This window comes from Empidonax traillii, unplaced genomic scaffold, assembly GCF_003031625.1.
Source record: "Empidonax traillii isolate 1590-97213 ecotype Southwest subspecies unplaced genomic scaffold, ASM303162v1 scaffold5:size3517227, whole genome shotgun sequence".
NCBI classification, from domain to species: domain Eukaryota; kingdom Metazoa; phylum Chordata; class Aves; order Passeriformes; family Tyrannidae; genus Empidonax; species Empidonax traillii.
Genome location: NW_020955198.1, coordinates 2,504,100 through 2,520,554, shown reverse-complemented (window position 1 = coordinate 2,520,554; position 16,455 = coordinate 2,504,100). Strand labels below are relative to the sequence as shown.

The 16,455-nt window shown below is 43.3% G+C and overlaps 1 protein-coding gene across 4 annotated transcripts; it reads left to right on the top strand.

The window, feature by feature from the left end:
- Positions 1 to 15,525, top strand: TMEM169 (transmembrane protein 169). Of its 4 annotated transcripts, none has more exons than XM_027879774.1 (4): positions 1 to 139; positions 686 to 787; positions 10,968 to 11,402; positions 12,884 to 15,525. In XM_027879774.1, exons 3-4 carry the CDS (start codon positions 11,099 to 11,101, stop codon positions 13,501 to 13,503), a joined length of 924 nt encoding a protein of 307 aa, XP_027735575.1. In that variant the 5' UTR covers positions 1 to 139; positions 686 to 787; positions 10,968 to 11,098; the 3' UTR covers positions 13,504 to 15,525. The 4 variants fall into 4 exon arrangements, with proteins under 4 accessions (XP_027735575.1, XP_027735565.1, XP_027735581.1 ...); XM_027879791.1 differs by lacking the exons at positions 1 to 139; positions 686 to 787 and adding an exon at positions 3,503 to 3,619 and having other exon boundaries at positions 12,884 to 13,169; positions 13,286 to 13,450; XM_027879764.1 differs by lacking the exon at positions 686 to 787.
- Positions 15,526 to 16,455: the final 930 nt, after the last annotated feature.

Here is a 16,455-nt window from a genome sequence, read left to right as displayed (position 1 = left end):
TGCCCGCACACCGCCCCCGCCGAGTGACGCGCGGCCCCGCCCGCCCGGGGCTCAGCGCCGGGGACGGAGGCAGCGGAGCGGCGGCACCAGCGCTGCCGGCGGTGCCCGGGGTCCTGCGGCGCAGCTCCGCGGGCGGCAGGTAAGGGCGGGCGGCTGTACGGGGTCAGGAACGCCCAGGTCCGACCCCGACCCCGCGGGGGACACACCGCTCAGCAGCGGGGAGGGGTCGGTGGCGCCCCGGGGTCGCCGCTGCAGCGAGCGCCCACCTGCCCCCAGCCGCGGTCGGGTTGCCGTGTTTTTCCGCACCGCTCCGGGTCACCTTCCCCATGGATGCGGGCAGGCACGCTCAGGATCAGCGGGAGCGGAGCCCGGGCCGGGGGAATGCCCATGAGGTGTCACGGTGCGCAGGGAAAGGTGCTGGTGTGCGCCGGCCGCGGACCCGCGGGCGGGGAGTCCTCTCTCCGCGCCCTGGAGGCTGAGGATGTAGCGTTTACCATGTCCCCAGTATAGTAATTTTGGGCTAAGATGCCTTTGTGGTGCTGTTCCCCCCCCCCCCACCCCCCCCCAGCCCCAGAAATCGCCCTAACTAAGCGCAGTATTTATTGCTCAATTGTTCAGTGAACAGCCAACATTATTTTCCTTTCTATCCTACAGTGAAGTGACAGAGCATCTTTGTCAATTGCAGGTGATATTAACCAGCGCTGATGTGCCCAGCAGCGTCTGTGTGCATGTTCAGTGTCTTTCCAGGCATCTCCTCTGCCCTTTTCAATAGAAGAGATGTTTGAAAGTATGTCTTAATTTTGTCTTGTCATTTTTGCTTTAGGAGGGTTGGCTAATATGAGAAGACAGTGAGAATTGTTTTTTTTAAAAAGACACATATAGGTAAAGTGGGAGAATCACTGAGTCTGTTGTGGTTTTCTCATTTGTTAAACAAATTTATTTACTTTTCCCAAAACATTTTCTGAGGTTTAATGCTTTAAATCTGAGACAATTTTAGGATAACATCTTTATCCTGCAGTTCAGTGTTTTTCAACAGAAACTGTATATCCTCCTTTAAAGTGTAGGGAAGAGAAGGCACAGAGAAGTTAGCAGTATGTCCAGGCTCATTCAGCAAAGGGTGGCAAGACAGGAGTGGATTTATGCACAGTGGCTTAGGCCAGTGAGACAACCATTAGAAAAATTTGCATTTTTTTGGGTGGGTTAATGTTTGTAGAATCCTTTAATGTTTTATAGCACTCCACTTTCTGGAGGTAAAACATGAAGCACTGTGAGTGACACTGCAAAAAAAAAAATTTCCCCTCCTTTAATTATCTTCCACAATCTGAGACTTCACAGATCCCTATTAACTGTCTCTGGCTGCCCTACATATCTCAGGCAGGCTGTATCAGAGTGATCATTAATTAATCCCAGGGAGAAGCACTCATCTGTGCTAGTGAATTAGATTTTTCATACTCCAACCTGCCTGCCATCCCAACTGAGCTGCAGGGCTCCAAAGGAAATCCGGAGAGCCTCTATGCTCATGTGACCTCCTTGATATCACTATTAAATGATTTTTTCCCCCCCTATCAGGATATATTGCTTGGTTTTTGGAATTTCTCAGTAGCCACAGAAATGCAATTAATAAGGGACTGAAGGTGTTGGTTAAGATTCTGTTAGTGATGGGTGGGAGGAGAAAGGGGAAAGGTATACAGACTAGAGATGAAGAAGGAGAGAAAAGGAGACATCCATTCCTTGGCCACCAATGGAGGGTAGCCCCTTCTGGTACAAAATCTATCCACAGAGAATAGAGCTGAGATAACAAATACTCACAGACATTTTCAGCAAGGCAGTGGCTTCTGTTCACTGTTGTGTAGGTTGCCTTTGAACCAAGGATTCAAACTGTACCTTTGTGTGACTTGATTTTACTTCAGGGCTTGAAATTCAAAATTATTTAAGCTGAAAGGGAGAAAATCTTATTAACTAAAATAAATTTTAATCTTCTCATATGCTTGTTCTTTCTTAATCACAAAGGAATGTTAATTTTATTGGTAGCACTAAAACATGTTGGTCTGTCACTACATGCAGCCATAGTGGTAAATTAGTAAGCAGAAGGCTCTTACGTATTTATGTTACTCTATAAACTTAATGTTCAGATTCTGAATTTTTATGTGTTAGAAAATAGTGTCTGATTAGACAGCTTATTCTTTATTTATTTTTTCAGTATATGTCAGCTTGAATTTGGAAGAAAATAAATCTGCATTTAAAGCCTCGGAGTCAAAATTTTCATTTTTTGGAGTTAACTGTCTGAATTTTTTTTGCCTTGGTATATCTATCACTTTAAAAATTCAAAAAACAAAATGACACATTTAGGAAAAAGAATTAATCTGTAGTTTTTTCCAGTTGTCATCTCCTTTGGAGTTGTGGGATTAGCACATGTCATTCTTGAACATTTACTTTTTTTATTTATATATCAAAGAGGAAAAACTAGATTTCCTGTTTTTACAGCTCCCAGATTGTATCTTGGCTTTGAATGAACTAGTTCAATTTGTTGAGATGAATAGGAAACTCCGCATTTTCAGAAAAGGCTACTTTTGTCCAAAACTGATGTGCTTTGCCAGCCTATGGCTCAGCTATTCAGCTGATGACATCTGCCAGTCCAGAACTCTGCCATGCTTTAAAAATCCTGGCACTGATAGGTACTGCCTTAATAATTCCTTGTATCATGCTATCCTTCAGGGTGTCTGTGCCCTCCTGTAGCTTATAATCCTTTTTGGCAAGGGGGAAGGTCTCACGGTTGTTAAATACCAACCTGATGTGAGAAAACAGATGGCTCCAAACAGGAGAGAAACCTCCACAGGATCCAAACCCCAGGAGAGGTATCCCTGGGGTCAGCAATCTGACAAGGAGGCAAGAGCAGAAGAGATTTAATGAAAAGCATCTTAGTGCCAGAAACAAAATTTTAATGTCAGAGACCATTTCTAACAGAGGGCTTTTGCAAAAAAAAAGTGGTTCCACTGCAGCAGCCTCTGCTTTTGCAGACCCCACTCTTATAGGTGCTCCAGGTTCGTATCTTCTCCTGGGATACCGAACTACACAAAGTATCACAACACTAATTTCTTCCCTCCCCATACCTATTACAAGAAATGCCTGGATTGAGTCAAAACCAAATGAAAACCAGTGTGAGTTTCAGTGTCTTTATCTCTCTGGACCTTTCAGTGGGATTATGCAACAGGCCTCGTTGGAAATCCCTGCTACTTTCACCTCCTGTACATTCTTCCCTGAGACTGTTCTTCCTTTCATTGTTTCTCACCAGCAAGTGAGAGCGTTGCTGTTTTGTGGCCTCTGGTTTCCATGTCAGAACAGCCTCCTGGTCAGCCCCAGCTGATGTTCAGGCTCTCTGGTCAATTAATCTCTTTAGGGACTTCCTCTCTGGAAAGGTACTTTACTCTCAGCCGTATCTTGGGGGATTTCAGTCTAATTAGGAGATAATCAGGATTTTACAGCCTTTCATTATTATCCCTAGGAATTTCATTCCAGTGATAAAAAAAAATGCAGGAGATACCAAGAAAGACATCCCACTCAAAGCAGAGTTTGTAGTGGTGCAAGATGTAATATATCAGCATCAAACAGTTTGAAACAGGTACGTTGACAGATTTTCTTAATAATCACACACCCTGCTAATACCTTACTAATGATACTAAATCATTCACTTGTCTGCAATTCAAAGTGCTGCATTTTTAATATCCCGGCATCATGGATCTCTATCTGCACTTGTATCCAATCGCAAGTCCCCTGAGCCAAGTAATTCCTGCTGCTGGAGATACTGTCTAAATACCTTAGATTATATTTACTGTGCAATGCATTAAACAATCCTGAATCACTCCCAGGGGAATCTTCCAGTTCTCTCTCTGTGCAGTTGTGCTCTCCAGCAGTTCCTGGGCTGCAGCCAGGCGTTACTCTGAGCAAGTTCTGATTGAAGCCCCCAGATATCTTGCCTAAATAAGAATCATAGACTGTATCCTCATCTCAGTATTTTTCAGATGACCCTTTCCAGACCAGATTTACAATTGACTGCGTTTTCCATTAGGCTGTATGACTGCAACTGCTTCCTCTCTAATTCCAATTATTTTGATGTGTGGTCTCCTCATTTTGTCTGAGTAAAACATCAGGGTGCTTGATCTTGCCGGTACAGAGCAGGGCAAGAAAGGGGACTGAGACGGTCAGGGGTCTTCTGAGCAGTGAGGAAGGAAAAAGAGCCTGAGATGTCAACAAGGATCCTTGTTTTTAATTATTGTCAAGGTCAGACAATAGTCTAGCATGCATTAAAACATCCTCTTGAGAGCAGTGCATGATGGAGTCCTTCACTGACATCACCTGCCAGCCAGGTCTGTAGCAGATGTTTTGTGTCAGCCCAAGTGTGTCACACCCACCACTGGTGCTTCATGCCTTTGGAGGCTTCAGGCACAGCAACTCCTGGTGTTTTTTACTTGCGTGTATACGTATGTGTATACACTCTGTAGAAGGTATTTTCTCTGCATGCTGGTAAGGGAGGTGAGCAGCTCAAAACTCCATTTTCACATACTACATGCTTGTTCTGTTACTGTTTTCTAGGCATCTGCTTGGATGCCTGAAGGGGATGAGGCACACCTCTGGTTTGTCGTATGCAGTAAGTTCCTAGTGCATCGTCCAATCACAAGGTAGAACAAATTGGGTATTACACCAATAAAAATAGATGCTACACATGATCCTAGCCTAATAAAAGCACTGCTGTGGAGGCAGGATATTGGACTAAAATTGGTGGGATTGACTAAGTTCAGCTGTTCCTATGGTATGGTGTATGGATGGGGTAGGGATTACAATCAGCACCTGATGTTTCAAGGTGCAAGATGGCCTGTTTTGGCAAATGCAGAACTGAGGGGTAGAGCAGGGGAACAGAGAAAGTGTCTCTCCACTTTACGGTTGACATTTTTTTTCCACACAAGATTTAGGGACTTCTGTTTGCTCAAGATTCATATCTAAATGCTTGGTTTGCTTTGAAGATTTCAAACCAACTTCCATTTCCAAGTCATGCTGCTTTGAAAGCCTTGGTTGTCTTTAAAGGCTAATGTGCACATGCCATTCCTTGACATTTTTAGCATTGTATAATAAAGAAACAAATATAATCCATGTGGAGGTACAGGAAAGCTTTGTGTCCTTTGTCTCAATTTTTCTTTCTTTTAGCAGTCTGGACAAAGAAGTGGGAGGACGAGGGCAGGACAGCACTTCAGGCTTTTGCTCTAAAAGAAGATAGACCAGTACAGTTTGAGGATTTAAAAAAAGTTGGTATGCAAGAAATCGATTAGGCATTTCATTTAATATAAAATAAAAATGCTCAGCTATTTTTTATGCTGTCTTCCAGTCTTCAGTAATAAGTGATCTACACAGCAGTTATTATTCTGTGACATTTGGAAAAGTTATGGAACAGCAGAGGAAAATAAAAAGACCTGATTCATAAAACATATGCTCTGTAAAATGTCCTTGACTTTAAAAAAAATCCTTTGAAAATGTCATTCAGAAACAATATAGTAATACTTTGGAATGCTACTTCTTTTTTTTACTTTTTTTTTTTTTTTTTTTTTTGGTATCTGTACAATACTGTCAGCAAGCATTTGGATGTCTTATGGAAGGCTGGAAGGGAGAGCAGGGGGCCTGAGCAACCCAGCATGGCCTCGGGAGCCAGTAAGCCCTTAATCCACACACAAGCAAGTCTAGTCTTGCTGCTCTTTCAGTGATGGTCGACCAGCTGAGTTGGCCAATGCAGATCTGGCTCATAGTGCCAGCAGGATGGGCTCAGTAGCTGCTCAGCAGTGTGATGCAGGCTGGCACTAGTGCCACCTGCCTACAGGCAGGAGCTGTGTGCCAGTGATAAATTGGAAGGACTGGGCAAACTTGGGTCTGTCATTGCTTGTCTGCAGAAGTTGTGTCGCCTGCCCACAGCTCCCTCTGCTTTTAGCTTGAGCTTTTAGCACCTTCTGCTCCTGAGGAGAAGACATGAAGCAGAGAAGGGGCTCCATTAGCAAACACCCATAAAGTTTTTGGTGGCATGAGTCATATTACTGTGCTATCCCTTCTGCTTGGGTGCTCTGTGCCTGTCTCTGCTTTTGGCCATCCAGCCTGAAGTCTGCTCCTGCTTGGATGCACGCCCAGAGCATGGTCATTTTTCTTGTCTCTCTCTCCAGGACATGAAAGTGCTTTGAACTCTGTAGATTAAGCAGGAAGGGAAAGATGGGTGTTATCTATGAACTTGGCCATTTGCTTTCTTTTACCTTGCTGGGGTGGCAGAGGCGGATGTTCCTCTTTGTGCCTCTTGCTGTTACACAGACACTTAATGCAGCCTCAGAACGGGCCACTGCCAGGAGAGGTAGTTTTCTCTTCCTTGCTTGGACATTCTTTCCTCTAGAAGGAGCTACACAGTGAACCTGATGAGCGAATCCATCTGGCTAAAAATAACATTTTATTATTTTCTGTGAGATAAATCCCCCTGTCAAGCTTACCACAAGTTGCACAGACACTAGTACTGATAGGGAGGGGCTGTTCTTACCTTGCCATCTAATATGTCATTCATCCCAGCCTTGAGTCTTTGCTAGATTCCGTGCAATCTAGTTTGAGCTATTTCACCATGAAACAAAGAGAAGACAGGCATCCTGTGTTTCAGTAGGTGAAGATGCATATGTGAAAGATAACGTGGAGTCATTAAGTATTTAAAACAGATACAAAGCTGTTGAGGGAGCCCAACTATTTGGCCCCTTCCCTACATAAGATCTGAATTAAATATGCTTTCTTACATAGGTCTTGCACATGTTTTTGTTGGGTCTGGGGCTGTATTTCTGCATTAGACCAATGCACTTTGTTATAACACAATTGACTGGTGACAGACAGATCTGTCCTGAACAGCTGGATGCATCTAATACCATCTATTTTTCATGTATACAATCTGCCAGCAGATAACCCCTTTAAAAATTACTAGGGATTGAAAAAGATCTTTTTGGGTAACATGCCTGCTTAAAAACATACATGCATATGCACAAAATCAGGGGCAGGCTTGGGTGGAGATAGGGTTGGGGATGCAGTGGTTATGGAAGCAAAGGAAGATCCAGGGCTGGGAAGCTCTCTCTTGAGGTGTGTCTCTGGGGTAAATTTCCCTTTATCTTTTTCCTGTCCTGCATAACTCACAGTGCTTCTAAAGCACCAGTTGTTTTTTTTTTTCTGCAGACAACCCCTGCATGATGTGACTGAAGATACAGTGCCACTTCTTCTTATGTTATACATTTTCTGTGACTATAAAAATAAAAATTGATGCTCCTTGCTGCTTACTGTCTACATTTTTTCCTCTCCTGTCTGCTCTGAGCAGTCATAAAAAGGTTACTTGTGCTATAGCAGGGATTTAAGATAAAGGATTTTATTAGCTTGCAGGAGGGCTCTTCCTTCCTATCTGCATTCAAACCGGATAATTTCTCTTCTGTTAGTAGCAGGATCAAGCCCTGAAAACCAAGGGAAGAAGCTTTCTTTGACCTAAATGGTGCAAGGCCAAGCTTTTAGGCTCCTGTTTTGTGTGTCAAAGACTATTCCTGTCATGGGAAGCATAAGTAGCAGTAGCTTTCCTGCATAGTAACAGAAGACTCTGCTTCTAAAAATTCCTCTACTGAGTGTTTTTGCAGAGTTGCCTCCCCAGGGTTCTCCATCTGTTTTCATATGGAGATTAATAACAAATTGTTTGGCTAATAAACTGCTCCCTGCTATCTCTGAAATGTGACCATTTCTTTCCCTTCCCTCCCATGGACAGTTATTAGATTCCTGTCTGTCCCTGTGCTCCCACATGGGAGACATCACTAATATGAGATGCTCAGCTTTTGTCATGCTGCAGCTCCACAGCAAGGCTTTTAAGGGGTGAAGATTTTGGTGTGTGGCTGAAAGAACTGATGCTGTGGACAGCTGTGTAGTGCTTGGAGCTGGCCTTGTTCTTAGAGGCTGTAAAAAAAAAGAAAGAGAGAAAAATTTTGTTTACACTACTACAGAGAAAATATTCCCAGGAAACACGGGAGTGGAGCTTGAACCTGTTTGACTCCCAGCACCAGCTGCAGGATGTGGGGCTGCTGGTGGTACTTTGAAGTGTTGTGTTCAGAAGGTCTGGACCAGCTGGCAGAGGGTATTCCAGCCACTTTGTTGGGAAACATGAGAAAAAAATAAACATGATGTGAAAACAGGCATGAGATCAAGAAGGATCTTTGTGATCTACGATCTGACTGCTCCCTAGTACAAATCAGAGGACTTCACAACACTAACAGCTCTTCTGGTCCAGTACAGGTGACCAAACTGCTGCCTAGATAGCCAGTCCAGATTTGGAAGTTTCCAGTGACAGTATATCAGTCATCCAGTGATGTATATCAAGTGACAACTACCCACTTTGTTAAAACACCTACCTAATGTCTGCCCTGTATTTGTATCTTGCAGCTTTTTATCTTGCTGCATCCTCGTCTGCTGGATCAGAGGGATCTCTTTCATGATTTTGTTTTTGATGTAGATAGATTGACATTAGATTTTACCTTCTTGTGCCTTAAACAGAATAATCTGAGCTCCTTCACTTCCTTATCCCAAGGGCTCTGACTCAGCCACAGGAACAGTGCTTCTTAGGGGCTTGTCCCCTATTGCCCATTCCCTCTTCTTTTATCAACAAGAAAAGAAACTGAGCTGCCACCCTTTGATAACCCTGCTGTGGAGGTGTTTCTAGTCCTGGTTGTAATTCACAGTGGGGGTAGCTGCTACGGTGGGGGTGGGAATGTCAGGCATAGCAAAATAACTCGGCGATCATAGGTACCTTCTGATCATTAATCATCATTCTGCCTGACTGCTGAGCACAAGAGTGGGACACAGATTTCCAGTGCCAGAGATTTCTGTGACAGAGACAAAAGTAACATAACCTCACTCCTCCTATGTCAGCCAAGGCTGATATAGTCCTTTTGGCTTTGGCATCACACTGAAGACTGACGTCAGCTTATCATTCACTGGGAGTTTAAGCAAGGCCACAGCTGGATCAGCTTGAAGAAAAAAAGAAGCCCAACCACAAATCTTTGCCTGTAGCTTTGTGTTATTTTTAAATGTTATTTGCAAGTCATCCCTTTCTCAAGTCAGTAGGTACTGAGCATGGAACTACAGCCAGGAACTTTGGGAATCTAATCCCCAACCAACTTCTGTGTGTCCAGGCTTGTAGTACATTATCCCAGCAGTGATCCTTTTGGTTTCTCTCTTTCCAGGCCTGTTTTCATCACTTCTAGGGGCAGAATCTCACTGTTGTTCCAGGGGCTCATTAGGCTCAGTCAGGTGATTTTAGGATTTCATAGATGCAAAACATGAAGTTTTACTGCTGATTTTCAGAGAAAAATGTTAGATCATATTGTACCTCCCGGATGAATTTACTACAAAGAGTGAGTTTATCCTATAGCATAAATTCATTCCATTTGCCCGAATCTTGGGTTTTTTTTAAATTCCATTTTATGTGTCTTCTGATCACCTGGGAAGATTTATTTTCTATAATGCAAAAAAATAATCTGAATTGTTGAGTTCCACAAAGCCCCATAGAGCCAACTGATCACATTCTTAGGTGTTAAGGTGATACAGTTAAAAGTTTTGTGTGTGGGAGATGTGTGTACGTGTGAGTGTATGAGACATAAATGGTTGATCTAAAGTTCTGCACAAAATTTCAAAACAGACCAGGAAAATCTTAGATCTGTGGGAAGACCAGGACCATATTGCCAAATATAAAAATGCTCAACTTTTTTTACAGCATCTGTTCAAGTAAAACAATTTCCCCAGCGTTGTGGGGGCTACAAATTATGATAATTGTGTTTCTTAGTTTCCTGTTAAGGAGATGACTCAGTTACTAGGTAGAAGCTTAATTACTGGTCACGTGCATTCTTTTAAATACAAATGTTCATGTAAATGTTCAACAGAGCTCTTCAGAGATGTTAAAGCATTATTCAGTGTATTCAGATTTGTACCTAAATACTTCATGAATACTTGGCACAGTCAGTTTCTTAAATGTTATGAAATCTGAGAACCATTAATCCTGTGTCTTCCATATTCATGGAACAGGAGTTGTCTGCCTCAATGCATGTTTAATTATGTGGCTTTTACTTAGGCAGCTTCCCCATAGATAACAGTTCACGTGGTATTAGTGTTAATTTTACTTGAATGAGGAGCAAAAAAATGGAGCCTTCATATTTGTACAAAGATTTGTGAAGACTTATGTTGTTTTCACTGCACAATCAGGAGACTTCTGTGGTTCCCAATTCCCTCCCTAACAAAGTCATCTTAATAATAATTTTGCTTTAAATACACTGTATGTACTGTATTTTTCCAAGCTTAGCAACACTGAATATTGCTAAATTGCTGAGGTTTGAAACATCATTCATTTTGACAGACTTTGACATAATTTGATTAATTTTTGTAATATCCTTGCAATGGTCAGTAAATCAGAAGATGCTCAAAATGAGAAAGGCTGAAACCAATATAGCTGTAGTAATGCCAGACAGATGCAGTGTTCCTATTGCAGTTGTCTCTAATCTGGTCCCTTAAATGGGTCAACTTCTTTTTTAGTCCTTTATTCTCATACATTTGGACCCAAACTATTGTCTTCTGTTTGTTTCTAGCATTGCAGAGGAATGTTAAATTCATCCAGCGAGCTGTGCTTGTTTACTCCCTTCTCATAAATATTAATACTATTTCCTTTTCCAGTAGCTTTGATTTGTTATATTTAAAATTGGACGCTGAAAATCAAGATTAGATTAGATACAACAAAAATTCTGTTAGTAGAATTTGATGTTCAGGGCAGTAGTAGAGATCTTCAGATGGCATTTAAACCAGTTGGAAGTAACCCTTTTTGTGAAAACACTGCCAATTTTTTTCTGCTTGGTAAGAAAAAGACACTTTTTCAGACTTCTCTCTCATTTTAGGCTGGGAATGGAGTGCGTGGATGTCAGCAGGGAGACATTTTACCAAAACAAAGCATCCATGGGACCGTTGTCTAATCAATGACTTTTAAGTGCAGGATTGGTGCTGTTAGATTGGAAACAGGTGCTAGAAGATGCCAAGTGAAGTGCTTGAGACCAGCAGCGGGATGGAGGAGACGGTGCAGAAAGACAGCAAGTCTGGAGGCCAGAGCCCTCGGTCTGGCACAATGAGAAGGGCTGTGGCAACCACTGTCACCTTTGATGGGGAAGCCACTATGGACCGGAGGAAAAAGAAGAAAAAAGAGTCCCGTCCCGAGTCAATAATAGTGTATCGGTCAGAGAGTGACAATAAGGTGGAAGAAGAACAGGTGGATGAAGAAGGAGGGGAGAGGAGCTCCGAGGAAGGCTCCAAGTTCCTGGGTCAGTCTATGGCAGATGGTATGTATTCCTGGGAACACCCACTTCCCATAAACTTTTTGATGACAGCTTGCTTTAAAGTCAAATGGAAATGACAGGGGCACCAACCCTCTCCAAGACTGCAGGCAAAAGGAGTTTGAGTTCATACGTGAAAATGCTCTGAAATAATAAGCACTACAGGCTGACTGGGGATGTCTCCTGCAGTTCTTTGCAGAGTTTGGATGTTGCCACACTCTTAGTTTTAAATGTATATGCCAGTTGGAGTTGATCCAGAAAAATGCTGTGCATGCTTTAAACAAATGATTCTGTGACCAAGATGCTGTCCATGGCTGAACAACTGCCTATTAAGTGAAAGGATGGAAGCAGATGGATTTAGTGGCTCTACCCCTGATAGGGATTTTTACTCATTATCTAGGATTTCCTTTTTATTTGTGTACTCTCAGCACAGCTTCCTCTTGAAGAGTGATTATTTGGCAAGGCCATCATGGGGCACCTTGGAGCCACTTTTACTTCTGATGTCTGTCCTGGTCACCCTTTCAGGAGGAAGGGAAGAAGTGTGAAAGGCAGGGCCTGTGGCTAATACTTTTGTGAGTCAGCAGTGCAGACTGAGAGGGGCTTAAATGTGAGTTCAAGCTCCTGGTCCATCAGATACACCAGATTCCCCCTTGATCCCAACCCCTGTCCTCATGGCTTATCTGCTACCTTCCTTTTGTGGACCACTTCAAACTGCTCAGCCTGTTTTTAAGAGTTTCTGAACACCTCCTTCCAAGCTAGTCAGAATTAATACCACCAGGAAACATATTTTAGCGCCATGGAAGAGTTTATGGCTAGTATCACTGCAGGAACCATCCTATACCAACGTCACTTGAACACTAAGGCAGTCTATTTGAAACTTCAACACATATACCATCACTATCCTGCTTACTGATCTCTTAAAATGCAAATATAATTATATGACAGTTTGTGAGTTTTTTCCAAATGTCAAAAATTATTTTGAAATGAGATACAGTGAAAATGTAAAGCGAAATATTAGCTATTCAGGTATAACTCCATGTGTGGACGTGCTTATTCCAGAACAAGAGTCTCAGTCACATTTATCTAATTCATCCCAAGTGTCCATGATGTTCAGGAATAAATCCATGAGGGAAACAAAGAAAACAGGCATACGAGTTTTGGTTCAGTTACTCTGTCTCATCTCATTCTCATGTACTCCTACAGCACTTGCCCTTCACATATTGTCTCTAGGGGAGATGTTGGAGTCTTTTCCCTTGTGATTTCTATCAGCTGGAATTCCTGTCTTCTCCCTTATTAGCTCTTCTTCCATTTTTCTCTATGATAATTTTCTTCATACTGCATTGCTTCTTGCCTTCCATCTTTTTTTATTTTATTTTTACTATAACTCCGTATGCACTACCTAATTGTCTTTGGGGTCTTTGAGGATTTACACAAAGTACTTCATACAGAAAATGAATCTAATGTAGATGAGTTTATCTATGTTGTAGGTGTCTGGAACATGCCTTTAGACAGCCGATATGTCACCCTGACTGGAACAATCACCAGGGGAAAGAAGAAGGGTCAGATGGTGGACATCCATGTCACGCTGACAGACAAAGAGCTGCAGGAACTGGCTAAGTCAAAGGAACCTCCTAAAGAGGACGTACCTGAGAAGAAGAAATGTGATGTTGGGTTGGACAGAGGACCCCACGTTGTCCTCTGGACCATCATCTGCCTCCCCATCGTTTTTGTAGTGTCCTTCGTGGTTTCATTCTACTACGGAACCATTACATGGTACAACATCTTCTTGGTGTACAATGAAGAGAGGACCTTCTGGCACAAAATCACCTTTTGTCCCTTTTTGATTATCTTCTATCCAATTATAATTATGATTGTTTCTTTTTCCCTAGGCCTGTATTCAGCTGTGGCCCAGGTAGCATGGTCCTTTGGGTACTGGTGGCGTGCTGTCAGGGATATGGAGAAGGGCTTCTGTGGCTGGCTCTGCAGCAAGCTGGGCTTGGAAGATTGTTCTCCCTACAGCATTGTTGAGCTGCTAGATTCTGACAATATCTCAGGTAGTCTCTCTGGCAAGAGCTCTGCGCAGGGTGTTGAGACCTCAGCAGTTTGAGCCTTTGTCCTGGATGACTATGTTGGTCATATGAGAGCGGTTTTCACCTAAAAAATAACACACTGATTTTTTTTTTCCAAATATATATATATTTAAACACAAACAATGAATAAAATATTGGGCTGGAAGTGCTCTTTAAATGTCACAGAATGCAGGAATGCTAGCTTTGCTTGCTCTGGGTGGGGAGGTGCATGGCTCTCCAAGGATTTGTCATCTGTTTTATCTAATTACAGCTTCTGGGAATGGTAAGAAAATCCAGATTTGCAGGGCTCAGGCTGTTTGTGGAGTGGCAGAGGTACATGATGCCAAGTCTGCTTCTGCCACATTAGACTTTACTTTTCAGAAATAGGGAGTACCAGTGACCCGCTGACCCAGAAAAGAATTCTCTGTTCAGGGGATGAACTTCCAGAGGTAGGACTCCATTCAGAGGTGAAGGCTAAATTGCAAAATCTGTGATGTTGCTGCAGTTTTCCTAGAAACGGTGCTTTTCCAGTCCTTCCAACAAGTGCAGCTAACTTAGGTAGGCTGACTGCTTAGACAGTAGTCAGAGTTTTACAAACAGACCACTGGAGTAGTTATTCCCAGCCTTTCGCTGGGAGAGGAAAGCAGAGCTGCCAGCAATGGCGTGTGAGCTCTATGCTGACCTAAAACACCCCCATCACACAAAGAAAGAGCAGGGCTTGCTTTGTAAGGCAACACGTGGGGACCTGATGAGCCTGTCACCAAGCAGCTTGAGGTAGCTGTAGGTGCATAGATGGGTGCTTGGGACACACCTGCATATGATCTCTGGGTAGGTGCACTGCTAGGAAGGACTGAGCTATGGGAGTGGTACACAAGGTGCAGTGCAAACAGTTGCGTTATGGGGAAGAAACACCTGCTCTGAAGAAAGGTGATCAGTTTGCATCTCAGTGCAATGCAGGTGCGGACTGGCAGCGCCTGGATTTAGGGAGGTAGAGTTGAAGGTACTTGGGATAGAAAGGTCTCACTGAAACAAGTTATTCTGGTTTTCAAGTTGCTCTTATGGAAGAGCTGTCGGACCTCCCTTTCAGAATAGGAGCCTTTCAGAGCCTATGTCTATTAGTGCCTCCGCTCTGGAAATCTGTGTCCACTTCTTCCCTCCCCTTTTCCTGGTTAGTTATATGGAAGAGCAATGGATCATACATCCTCTTCCCCTCAAGTCTCATTTTCATAATTGGTTTCCCTTTGTTTGGGACTTTGCATGTCATAGTGGGCTTCCTGACCAGGTTGATGTGGCCACTAGGGCCTGGAGAAATTTTGTCTCTTTAAAAAAAATGACTGGCAGAAAAGTTCTTTTTTACTGCATTGACTATTGGGGTTTTGGCCTATGAAGGATGTGAGAAAAGTAAAAGAGAGTTATGATGGATTCTAATGGGGACAGAGTTACACATCTGAAACGATTTATTTTCTGAGTGCTGTCATTCAGCTGGTGCTACTAGAAAGTCTGTCTGAGCCCCAACCCAGAGGAGCCCACCATTTGCATGTGTGTAGGTAGGTAAGTTGTGGTGTGCAGTCTTGTCAGCTGCACAGCCACTCATGTCTGTGTAGATGTTTCACTTTCCCAGTCTCCCTCCCAGATGGAGAGCTGCTCTAGTTTTAGGATGGTAAAAAGAAGCATTCAGAAGCTCGATTTCACAGGAACTAATGCTTTGTGTTGCATTTTAAGGATGACCTCAAGACTACACTGTCTGTCCTGATTAGAACGTCTGGGAACTAGTGATGTATAAACAAGTCCATCCGATCCTCTAGGCCTGACACTGAGAAATAAGTAGTTCCTGCTGCATTATTGGTCCATAAAAGGCATGGCCAAAGGAGCCTCTTAGCACTGGCTAGAGGATTAACAATGTGCATGGTGTACAAGCCCAGTATCAAGGGCAGGCTTGGCCCTACACTTTATTGACAAAGCAGAGGTGCTCCCTGGTACAGGTACAACCAGGCTGTGTTTGCTTCTTCCTGCTTTCAGTTTTTACTGATGAAGTCTTTCAAGGCAATGACCAACTTCCATAAAAAAACAAACAAAACAAAACAAAACAACCACAAAAAAACTCCCACCTGTGAGACAATATCAGGTAGTTCAGTGGGGTTCAAAGAGGCTGACATATGCTGGGGACTGGTTCAAGCAGTGAAATGCCTTTCAGATGTCTGTCCCAAACAGGCAGGTTGATATGCCTCTGAATTAGCTGAGCACAAGTCATGCTAGTGCTGACAGTCTGTAGTGATCCAGTGCATCCACTCTGCTTAGTACAGCTCCACATGGAAATCACAGGCTCCCACATGGCTGGAGGGTGGGAAGAAGTGATGCTTAACAAGCATTAAGGAGAAGGAAGGTCCACTGGCAAGTGTTCTCACACTTTGCCTGAACGGACACTGCTGGCATGAAAAGAGTGGATTGTGTATCTTGGCCCCAACATGCAGCAAATAAGTTTGGGGGAAGGATGGCTGGCAAGTGTGCATTGCTGTGGAGGGAGAAAACCCAATTCAGCTGTCACTGCCAAACAGCAGCTGTTCAAGGCTAGATGAAAGGCTGGGGTCAGTAGCACAAAGAGCCTTTAGCTTACAGAGGGCTTGAATGATAAATACTAGCTCATTACAGAATACAGGCATGTGAAATGTCTGCTGAGCTGCAGGATTTGCTTTCAGGATTGCAAATAGCCCGCTGGAGTGGAGACAAAACCATATCTGTGCCTCTTACTGCTATGTAGACACAAAGGAGTGTCAGAGGAGTCAGAGCACCCTCCCTCTGCCATGGCAGCTGTGCTTCTGGGTTTGGAGATCCCCTTTGGGAGGATATACTGGGACAATCCACAATGTGTTTTCTACTTGTTTATACTTAACCAAGCTTGCCTTGGCTCCTGCTAAAGTTAAGGTGTTCTGCCACTGATTTTCGTGGGGGCTATTTTAAGCTTGGGGTTAGTTCTGGTGCTATTTGTACAA